We start from the raw sequence: 11,847 nt of genomic DNA, 5'->3' as shown, positions 1-11,847 counted from the left end.
CACCCAAAAGCATAACCAACAAAAGAAGAAATAAATAAATGGGACTTAATTAAAATTAAATACATTTGTGCCTCAAAAACTTTTTTAATCTGAAAGAATATTGGTCAAATAACCACAACAATCCCTTTTTAGCACCAATATAACTTAATAGTAAAGAAGAAATTGAGACAAGTTTTATCACACAAATTTTAAAGGTCATAGGTCTTTTCACCTTTATTATATTCACAATGTATTCTTGTAATAGTCTTATAATGCCCTTTAAGATGATTGTTTTTCAAATAGTTTCAAAACCTTGTCCCACAATAATCTAAAATATGCATCAATTATATCAAGGCAAGATAAAGAGTAGAATTAAATTTAAACACTTCAATATTGAAAATAAAGTATGCTTGTTTAACAAAACCTTAGGGATCTAAAATGATAACCTGAAAATGGTAAGACAAACCCCATAACTGTGTATAACATCCATCACAGAACTTTTTTAGGCATAGCAGAGATTCAAAAATATAATTTACTTTTACATTAAATATAATAAGTGCATGACCAATATTTTCAAAACAAACTGGTAAAATATCTCACATATATCAATCATCCATAATCCTATGACTTTAATGGTACTTTCATCAGTTTGCTGAAAGCGAATATTTTCAACTGCAAAATAAAACCCTTCTGTTAATTATCTATGGACAATCAAAGTGCCATTATTCCTATTGATATCTTATACCTGTAACCCAACTTCTACTGTTTTGTGTTCATTTTCTTCTTTTTTGGTATTTAGTCTTATCTGAGTCAGTAATATCTCACTTTTGAATTAAAGCATGTTTACAAAATATAATTGTGACTATGTAAGATAAAATTATCCTACTACACAGGAAAATAGTCTTTCTCTCTATATATCCTGATCAACCACAATATAATTGGTTCCCTCACTACTAATTTTCTCCACCTCTTTTTCTAGAGTATGGTTTGTTTCTGAGTTTTGTGAAGGTCAAAGTTTGCAGAAAGGAGGAGACTTTCAGCTTTTGGTTTCCTCAGGCCAGTGTCCTCGGGTCTTCTGTTGTCTTTGGGAGTTCTAGGGAATGAGGGTGCGATCACGTCTCCATACCCAGTGCTCTGGATCATAAGCTTGGATCTGGAAAGAAAAATGTCCAACAGCTAAGAACCCTTCAGAATGATACAGTCTTTCCAATCTTTGTGTTTTTTTGTTTTTTTTTTAAAAAGATTTATTTATTTCTCTCCCCTTCCCCCCACCCCAGTTGTCTGCTGTGTCCATTCGCTGTGTTCTTCTGTGACCGCTTCTATCCTATCAGCGGCACTGAGAATCTGTGTTTCTTTTTGTTGCATCATCTTGTTGTGTCAGCTCTCCGTGTGTGCAGCGCCATTCTTGGGCAGGCTGCACTTTATTTTGTGCTGGGCGGCTCTCCTTACGGGGCGCACTCCTTGCACATGGGGCTCCCCTACACAGGGGACACCCCTGCGTGGCACGGCACTCCTTGCATGCATCAGCACTGCGTGTGAGCCAGCTCCACACGGGTCAAGGAGGCCCAGGGTTTGAACCCTGGACCCCCCATATGGTAGGCAGATGCCCTATCCACTGGGCCAAGTCCACTTCCCCCAATCTTTGTTAAGCTCTAATCCCTTCTAGTCCTCAGATCGATCTTTAATTTTCCATATTCAACCACTTTTCAAAATCCATACCTCCTCACACTCTTCTCGGAAAACCCAAGTGTTCCAGTGCATGGAACGAATGAACTGGAACCGTAGCTTGTGGAACATAGGACGCTGGATGTGGTTCTTCCCATAGAGGAAGGAAAATATGGCTTGTTTCGTGGCCTGGTTGTCCTCCTCCATGTCATTAGCTAGATAGCTAGGGAGAAAACTCAGGTTAACTTCCAGAAGCAGAACCAGAAGGAACTCTGTTTAAGGTTATTTCCTTTCTACCGAGATGAGCACATGACCTTACAACAGCTTTATTCAATTGTCAAAACAATTGTCAAACTTGATTCTAGACAGAAACATTCAGAATGACCCTTGTCATAATTTGATGACAAGGGTCACACTGGGAAACTTGAGGCTATAATCTGCGAGGCAGTGCACATCATAATTTTCCATCACCATCCTCTTAACCACTTCACTTGTACTTGTATGTGCAAATAACTGTATCCTCACATTGTAAGAATCTCAGGGACAAGAACTGACTCTTTGTTTTTGCATCATCCATCTCCCATCAAGTACCTAATAGAGTACCTTGGTTACATCGCGATGATGAGCATTTCTTAATTCCCTCCTTTATGCTTTTTTTTCCCATTCCCTCATAGTTCCTGGGACTCTGGACCATTTAATAATTGATAGAATGAATGAATGAATGAATGAATGAAAATTTATAGACTCTAGCTTATGCAAATGCTTGTAAAATAAAAAGTGTTAAGTCCTTTATAGGCCACAGTGATTTTATAACAAAACCCTGCCTTTAAGTGCTGTTTAGACTAATGGAGTTGGATAAGAGGAATGGAAAAAATAGCAAGTGAGTTTAACTCAAAATAGTTTATTTTACTAGGATTTCATCTAGAAATAAATGTTACTGAGTTACAGAAGATCAGACCTCATATGATTGTGAAATTGAGGGAAAGCATCATATAAGAGTTGTTGTATAAAATGAATTTACTGATAAAATATCTTTAGTCAGGTTAGGTATGACTGAAAGACTTCAAGACAGCATATATAACTGAAGAGGAATAATTGCAGTTCATATGGAAATAAGAATAATTCCCTTAAAACAATTAAAAATAAATACCAGGAGAGAAAACAAACAAGGTTCATAGAGATAGTAGACAGTGCTGAATTCAAACTGGAAATTCTGGATTTTTGAAGAAGGGATTGGGAGCCAATCAATTTTATGAGGTTTTATCTGTGTCTGACTTGTATTTTAGACTGGGGTGGGAGATGTTAAAATAATGAATATGAATGCAAGTGTTTTGCAGAAGTTTGGTGTGATATAAGGAGGACCTGAAATGGGGACCATGAAATCTAGAAGAGGAAGCAGAGTAAGATTTGCACTGACATGGGGATCAGAAGTGACGATGGTTTCAAGACTATTTGCTTGGGGCATGGTGAAAACAATTCTTCCTTTTTCTCCCGTTAGAAGAGTTTTATGCTTTCTTTTGTTTTGATTTGCTTTTTTAAGTTTTTTGACTGACATTAAGTTTTGTTTTTCCTGGGCATTATAAAGTAAAAGCAATTCCAGACCATAAACCCCATACCCAAATACACCCTAAAACACAGAGTTTTATAAAAACAATTGTTTTTTATAAAAAGATAAAAAGTGAGAGGCCCCCTTTTAGCACTCTTATTCACCCTGGGATTTGAAGGTTGAGTGATGGGATTAGGGAGAATACTCACAGAGCCAAGAAGAAATGAATTCGTTGGTACTGCCAAGAGAAGAGGCCAGCCCGGCTAAAATAAGCAATTACCATGGCCAGGAGATACTAATGGGGAGATAAAAAGCAATAAAAAAGTGGTTACATCTTGGAAGAGGAAAACCATTGGAATGAGGAAGAGGAGGCTGGAGGCACAGGATAACAGCTTGGAGAGGAGACTACTCTGTGGAGTAGGGTAATCACTGCAAGGCCATGAGGGCAATAGAAGTAACTAACAGGATAGGTTTCAAACTATAGAAGACTTGAGAGGGGAAGTGCAGGATCCTGTAAAGATGACAAGATGTGGCCCTTTGACAGAGTGTGCTCAGAATGGTTGATTCTAGAGCTAAAAGGTATCTCAGGGAAGCGGATGTGACTCAAGTGACAGAGCCTCCGCCTACCACATGGGAGGACCTGGGTTTGATCCCTGGGGCCAGCTGGTGAGGAAGAGGAAGAGGAAGAGAAAGTGTGCCCTTGCAGTGAGCCAGAGCCTGCACGAGAGCCTGTGTGGGGAGCCAGCGCCCACATGAGTGCCCCCATGGTGAGCATAAGTGCCTGCGCAGTGATCCAGTGCTGCGTGAGTGCCCCCATGGTGAGCATAAGTGCCTGCGCAGTGATCCAGTGCTGCGTGAGTGCCCCCATGGTGAGCATAAGTGCCTGCGCAGTGATCCAGTGCTGCGTGAGTGCCCCCATGGTGAGCATAAGTGCCTGCGCAGTGATCCAGTGCTGCGTGAGTGCCCCCATGGTGAGCATAAGTGCCTGCGCAGTGATCCAGTGCTGCGTGAGTGCCCCCATGGTGAGCATAAGTGCCTGCGCAGTGATCCAGTGCTGCGTGAGTGCCCCCATGGTGCGCATAAGTGCCTGCGCAGTGATCCAGTGCTGCGTGAGTGCCCCCATGGTGAGCATAAGTGCCTGCGCAGTGATCCAGTGCTGCGTGAGTGCCCCCATGGTGAGCATAAGTGCCTGCGCAGTGATCCAGTGCTGCGTGAGTGCCCCCATGGTGAGCATAAGTGCCTGCGCAGTGATCCAGTGCTGCGTGAGTGCCCCCATGGTGAGCATAAGTGCCTGCGCAGTGATCCAGTGCTGCGTGAGTGCCCCCATGGTGAGCATAAGTGCCTGCGCAGTGATCCAGTGCTGCGTGAGTGCCCACATGGTGAGCCAGTGCCCGCACAAGCGAGTCACACAGCAAGATGATGACACAGCAGAAGAGAGGCAAGGGGAGAGGCAAGGTGAAACACAGCAGAAACCAGGAACTGAGGTGGCGCAGCTGACAGGGAGCCTCTCTCCCCATCAGGAGTCTCCAAGATGGAATCCTGGTGAATCCTAGAGGAGAGAAAATGAGAAGAGAAGACAACCCAGACAGCAAAAACAGCAGGGCGGGAGGAGGGGAAGGGGGGAAAATAAAGACATCTTTAAAAAAAAAAAAAAGGTGTCTCAAAGGGCTGAGAGGAATGAGGGTGTCAATCACCAGACGCTAGTGCTTAAAAGCCCCAAAGACCGTCCTGAGGTGGGAGAACCCAGCCCCACTGTGAGGAAGCAGCAGGACCCTGAACAGAAGTGGCACCAGATCCTGAAGGAGCCAGGAGGCCTCGGAAGCACCAGGCACAAGATGATCAGGGAGGGAGAACGCCAGGGGCCGGTTTTGAAAAGTCAGACCACACAGAGGGAGGCAATAGAAGGGTTTGGTGAAGAAAGTTACCTTGTCAGATACCCTCAGATTTTTGTCCCAGGCCAGGAATCTCTGAATGACAGGATCCTCTGTGAAAAGAGGGCACATGTTAGGTGGAGGACAGGAACAGCGTTGCCCTGCAGAAATGCACAAAATGAATATCCAGGGTTTTGACCAATTGTTAGTGGAAGAGCAAGGAGAGAGAAAATTCACTGTGCAACAGAGAGTGAATCCCATTTTGTGGGTCATGTGTGCTGTGATTATGTGTTGGGTTGTCCTCTCATAGAATATAAGAATTACAAAGGCTTTAAAATGCATAATGACTGCTCTGCTCACCACACAAGAATGTACCGTTTTAAAGGAGAAAATGTAAATCTGCCTTCCTTTTCTCATTAGGTATTGATATCACTGGAGTGGGTGTAAGGTCCCGTTTGTAGAGAAAAAGAAATCAATTCAGAAATATAAGAAAGAGAGAGTGTATATATTTCTCCAGTTAACTCTCATCCTGTATCCTTTTCTGAGTGTCCCTAACAAATGATTAATATGTTGTCTCTGCTTGCACATTCCTTGCAACGGAGAGCTCACTACCTAAAACGAACTCGCCTTCCTTAGAGGCCACGTAGAGTTATTGTCAATTTCTTCGTTTTAGAAAGGAGAATATCTTAGGGCCATCCCTGGGCCTCTTCTTACCAAGCAGCCTGTTGAAGACCTCGTGATGCTCGGGTTCCACAGCTGAGGTCCGCTGTCTCTTCCCCTGCACTGCGAAGAGACCCGCCACGTCCTCCGCGACCCAGCTGTCCTGAGGTTCTGGGGCTACCTCTTTCATGAACACTACTGTCCAGTCCCTCTTCTGAGGACTGGAGTCTGTCCAGGAAACTGTACAGAAACAAGATTACAACACAGAGCCTTTCCCCAAGGCTTCAGTCACTCATCACACAACTGGGCTCTCCCCTACTTCCACCTACCTTGCCGACTTCGGCCCTTGCCCTGCTCTTCCTCTTTTTTCTATGTTGAATCTGTTCCAATTATTCTGAAATTATTATATCTCCATAGTACTCAAAACTCTGTCATTATAGTTAATTTCTACCATTAGAGAAAAATAAAGCCTTTGATGATTCCCTTCTTCTGAGTCCCCCTTCCTGGCTCTCTTTCGCTGATTACCTACCTTCCTCGTCACCCTGACTCTCATCCACTGGGCGTCCTCTTCTCCAGTCTTTCACCTCTTCTTCCCAGAGGCCTGGTCTTCCCACTCTCCCCTCTTAGATCCTGACTCAGGAACTCCTCCCTCACACCCATGCTGCCTCCTTTACACTAGTCGAACCACCTGAACGTGGGCATGCCTCGGTTTCCTCACCTGAAGATGCCGGGCTTTCTTCCTTCATCGTCACCTCCCCTGGACACTGTGAGGAGCGGCGCTGGGAGCTCTTGTTCACAGACGTGGCTAACAGAAGACACTCAGCCATGACTTTTCCCCACTGCTTGTCCCCTCCCACCACGACCAGCCTCGTTCACGCTGAAGTCACTCTGGCTTTGTGTTACGGTGTGCCCACGCCTGTTACGACAGTTCCAGTTTGGGGGTGATAAGGAGTGAGAAAGAGTTCTCAGGAGAAACTGTTGCCCACATCTGCTGCCAGTGAGTTTGAATCTTCCAATCAGGAGCCCTGGAATCCTCTGATGTCATCACTCATTCCAACTGGGCCAACAGGTCAGTTTGAAGGAAAACACGTGCAACTGACAGCATGATGGTTTTTCTACTGCTGGAAATTAGTGTTAAATAGTATCTCAGGTACTGACTCAACCTCTTCTCAACCTCCATCACTATCCTCAGTTATTCAGGATAAGTTTTTGCCCTTTGACCCAATGAAAGTGGTAGTCTTTCCATTCAAAATATGAATATAAAGGATACTTATTCTTTCCTTTCCATTCCCATTTCAGAACTCTTTTATGAGGGAGAAGGGTATTAATAAGTAGATTTAGGATAATGAGAAATTATAAGACTTTAAAGGGTGAGACTGATATATGAAAAGACTCCAGGTATTTTAACTTATTGCATTACAGTAATTAGTACAAACACTTATTTTGAAAAGCTATTCTACTCATCATTTACTGATAATGTACTATATGCAGGGACCGTCCTGGTGAGAAAAACTATACCTAACCACTAATCTCCTGCAACGTAGAGTTTAAGACATATTTGAGGATTAAGCAAAAGTCCCTTTTAGAATCTGCACATGTACTCAAACAAGCATCATATAGTGTATATAAAATTTTAGGGAGTCTATGGATCCTCCAAATCCTGTCCCTCAATTCCAATTTAGTAACTTGGAACACATACTCCTGAATAAATATAGTTTTTGACCCAGAAATTCCAGGACCTTTGATATGTACTTCAAATATAGTATCATCTGTATGAAAACCTTAAAGGAAGAATTGAGGCAGATTATGAATGTTCTCTGTAAGGCTGGAGAGAGTGCCATGAGAATACAAGTGAAAAATAATATAATCATCTGAGATTCTATCATAGTTTCCAGGGAAGCTTTGAGCAAACCTCTCAACTGATGCCTCTTTTTAACAATCCTAAATTCATAATGCTTATTAAAAGGTATCTAAGTCCATATTTCTGATCCATTATTTGGACTTTGAAAGGATGCACATCTGTCATTTCTTGTAATGCCAATATTTTATTTTGTATTTTCAGAAGTATATATTTCTAATGAACACCAATCAAACATGAAGAAAGGGAATTATATCTAAGATACACTGATCAAGTTTATGCTTTTTTTATAATCACCAGCTTACGGAGTTGGATGAGGCCTCACATACCTTACATCTAAGCAAAATCTGGCTTCTTTCACACAGTCCAAATTGGTTCCGCTTCTACTATGATACTTCCAGCTGAGAGGAAATGCCCTGATTCATGAAGAAGAATGTCACTTTTGCAGAAGTCTGCTGGTCAGGAAGTGCTGCCTATCGTGAGTTCAAATCTGTTCTTTCAATTTTAGTTTAATAATAAGTATTAGTATCCCCATAGAATAAAATTGAAAGTAAGTTCTGTAAGAAAAACAACAACAACAAAAAACAAATCTGTTCTTTCAGATTCTTTTCAGATTCAACCTAGAACTGATAAGGATTAGACCTTCAGCATTTCAGAGAGTGCCGTGCCCTTACCTTTTACTTCTTTACTCAGATTTCCTTCTGGATTTAGAATACTTTCTTCAAAATTCTTAATAAATGACTCACCCACTAATCCATTATTTGGTCATGATAACAGACAGGAGGTAAACTATAATTTTTGTTTCTGCTAAACAACAGTAGGCTCTTGAACCCCTACTCATTCCCCACTCAGTCAATAATAATCAAAGAACAATGGACTAATTGAAAATGTATAGGTCCCATGCACATCTCAGCCATGTAGGAACATTGTATGGGGTCTCATTTTATTACAGTTCCCTTACAGCAAAGCGAGCAGGAGCAATGCCCTCTCTGTCTGCTTTCGTACATACGGGTATACAGTCAGTGATTTTCAGGTTCAGGGTAGTGTGCTAGCACGGGGAGTAATGCGAAGATGAAATAAACAGGATACTTATCCTCATATAATACTAGATTAATTGTTTACCATACGGTAAGTGTTTGACATAAGTGTTTGACATGGATTAACGTGCTTCAATTCTTCAGTTCTTCTCTAAGATTGGTGCTACTGTAACCCCACTTTCAAGAGAAAACAATCACAAGAAAATGTGGTTAAGAAACTTGATTAAGGTCACATAGCTAGGAAACAGATGAGCTAGGATTTTGACATAAGCAGTCACATTTAAAAATATTTGCTATAATGATTCTTTCATTACATTCCCTATATTTTTGATGTAACATTTATGTAATCTAAAGCTTATTTAAAAATTAAAAATTAAAAAAAAAAATGGAACCCACAGTCCTGTGTCTTTATGACAGGGAAGGTTAAAACAAGGAACAGAGTAAAAGAGTTTTGCATAAAAAGTCGTTTGCTTTTCTATGCACCAATAATGAGCAATTGGAATTTGACTGAAAACATTATTCCATTTACAATTCAAAGAGAGAAAGAAAAAAAAGGGAGAAGGGAAAGAAGAAAGGGAGGGAGGGGAGAAATTCTCAGTTATGAAACCAACAAAATATGTACAAATCAGTGTGCAGAAAACCATGAAACACTATTTAAATAAATCAAAGAAAATCTAAATCAAGGGAGATGTATTACTTGCTCATGATTAAAAGCCACAATATTGTTAGGATGTCAATTCTTCCTACTCAATTTATAGATTCCATACAATCCCAATAAAAATCTCAGCAAGCTGTTTTCCAGATACAGACAAACTGTTTTTACATGATGACAAGCCTCCACAATTGGAAGAACAAAGTTGAAGAACTCATATTTACTATTTCCAAGATATAAATCTACAATAATTGAGAGGGCATGGTATTGGAGAAAGAGTAGATACAAAGATAAAATGAAATGGAATACAGGGCCCACAAAAAGACCCATGCAAATATAGCAAAAGTATGTCAGTGAAAGGAGCAAATGAAATTCAATGGAGAAAAAATGTTTTCAACAAATGATGATGGCACCAATGTATGACCATATGAAAAAGAATGAACAAAGACTCAAACTTTATACCTTACGCATAAATTCATTCAATAGCTCAGCCTTAAGTGTAAAATGCAAAGTTATAAAAATTCTAGGAAAAAATATGGAGTAAATTCTATGTGAACTCAGATTTGGTGGTTAGTTTTATATACAACATCAAAAGCATGATACATGAAAGAAAAAACTTGGATGTTATTAAATTAAAAATATCCACTCTGTGAAAGTCACTGTTAAAAATGAAAATACAAACTGCAGACTGGAAGAAAATATTTCCAAAACACATATTCATAGAAAAAATTATATTCAAAGTATACAAAGAATTAGTAAACAATAAGAAAACAAACTCCTCAATTAAAAAATGAGTAAATATCAGAACAGATTATTCCCCAAAGAAGATATATAGGTAGAAAATAAGCATGCAAAAACATGCTTAACATCACTTGTCATTAAAAGGAAAAAGCAAATTAAACAGCAATGAGATGCCCTATACAGCTACCAAAATAGTTGAAATAGAAAACCTGACAATATCAATTCCTGGCCGGGATGCAGAACAACAGGAACTCTCATTCTTTGATGCTGGGAAAGCACAATGGTGCCGTGGCTTTGGAAGACAGTTTGGCAGATTCTTACAAAGTTAAACATAGTCTCATCATGTGATGCAATAATTGGGTTCCTACTTGAAATGAGTTGTAAGCATATGTCCACACAAAAACCTGCAGACAAATATTTATCACAGTTTTATTCATAATTTCCCAAAACTGGAAGCAGCCAAGATATACTTAGGTAGGTGGATCGATACACAAATTGTGCTACTTCCCTACAATGGTGTATTAGTTGGCCATAAAAAAAGACGATCTATCAAATCACAAAAAGACACAGGCACATGGCTGCAGGCACATGGGGTGGAGACAAAGGGGGGCAGGCATGGCCTGCTGGTAAGAGATTTGGAAACACACAAGGTAAGATATGGGATGCCAGCTAAATTAGTACTTGGAGGGAAAGTTATAGCCTTATAATGAGTATGTTAGAATAGAAGAAAGAGTGAAAATCAATCTTGGTTTCCTTCAAGATTTATAAAAAAAATCAAACTGAAAGGATACAGAAGGAAGAGAATAATAAATATAAAAGCATAAATCAATGAAACAGAAAAAATATAACAAATCAATAAGGTTAAGAGTTGTTTTTAAAAATTAATGAAATTGATAAACCAGGAGCAAAACTAGGAAAAAGAAACAGAGAAGAAACACAAATTACCGATATCAGAAATCAAAGTGGAAGCTTTCTCTACGGAGCCTGCAGTCATTAACAAGCCCATTAAGAGGCTTTTATGGATGCGATTCTCCTGCACAGAGTTGTAGGCACTCTAGGTTCCCTGGTGTCGTGGTTGACCATTAGCCCCCTCTCGATATAAAGGTGGAGTGAACATCACCATCCCAAGGTCCACGGGATGGAGGAATAAAATATGGATTAGAGTGGAATTACTGATATTCTACTATAGAACTATTGTGACTAGTAATGGAAGAAACTGTAGCATTGATGTGGAGAAACTGGCCATGGTAGTTGCTGAGGGCAGGAAAAGGGAAGAAGAGATGTGATGTGTGGGCATTTTCAGGACTTGGAGTTGTCCTAAATGATACTGCAGGGTCAGATGCTGGACATCTTATATTGTGCCATAAGCTACTGAAGGTACTGGGGCAGAATGTATACTACAATGTAAACTATAATCCATAAATGTAAACTGTAATCTATTCAGTGCAGCAGTGCTCCAAAATGTATTCGCCGGATGCAATGAATGTGCCACAATGATGAAAGAAGTTGATGATGTGGGAGTGGAGTGGGGTGTGGGGTATATAGGAACCTCTTATATTTTAAATTGAACATTTTTTGTGATCTATGTATCTTCAAAAAAAAACAGAAATTTTTTAATTAAAAAAAAAGAGACTTTTATGTATTACTTACGACTAAAAATTTAAGAATGGACATCAAAACAGACCAAGTTTTAAAACCAAACTTATCCAAACGAATACAAAAATAACATAAATGGAAAACTCCTATATCTGTTATATAAACTGAATCAATTATTTAAAAATCACACCAAGCAACCAACAAAAAAATCTCCACAAGGAAAACCCCAGTCCAAGATATAT

General features: G+C 40.0%; 1 protein-coding gene across 1 annotated transcript; it reads right to left on the bottom strand.

Moving 5' to 3' along the window:
- Positions 1 to 206: 206 nt before the first annotated feature.
- Positions 207 to 6,548, bottom strand: LOC101425559 (speedy protein E4-like). The gene is made up of 6 exons (XM_004481819.3): positions 6,440 to 6,548; positions 5,776 to 5,961; positions 5,116 to 5,174; positions 3,400 to 3,485; positions 1,699 to 1,867; positions 207 to 1,132 (listed from the first exon to the last, which is right to left on the bottom strand). The coding sequence occupies exons 1-6, from the start codon at positions 6,546 to 6,548 to the stop codon at positions 1,073 to 1,075; spliced, it is 669 nt and encodes a 222-aa protein (XP_004481876.1). The 3' UTR covers positions 207 to 1,072.
- Positions 6,549 to 11,847: the final 5,299 nt, after the last annotated feature.

Source organism: Dasypus novemcinctus (genome assembly GCF_030445035.2).
Source record: "Dasypus novemcinctus isolate mDasNov1 chromosome 8 unlocalized genomic scaffold, mDasNov1.1.hap2 SUPER_8_unloc_2, whole genome shotgun sequence".
Classification (NCBI taxonomy): Eukaryota; Metazoa; Chordata; class Mammalia; order Cingulata; family Dasypodidae; genus Dasypus; species Dasypus novemcinctus.
Note: the sequence above shows the minus strand (reverse complement) of the source record. Positions and strands in the feature narration are given on the sequence as shown.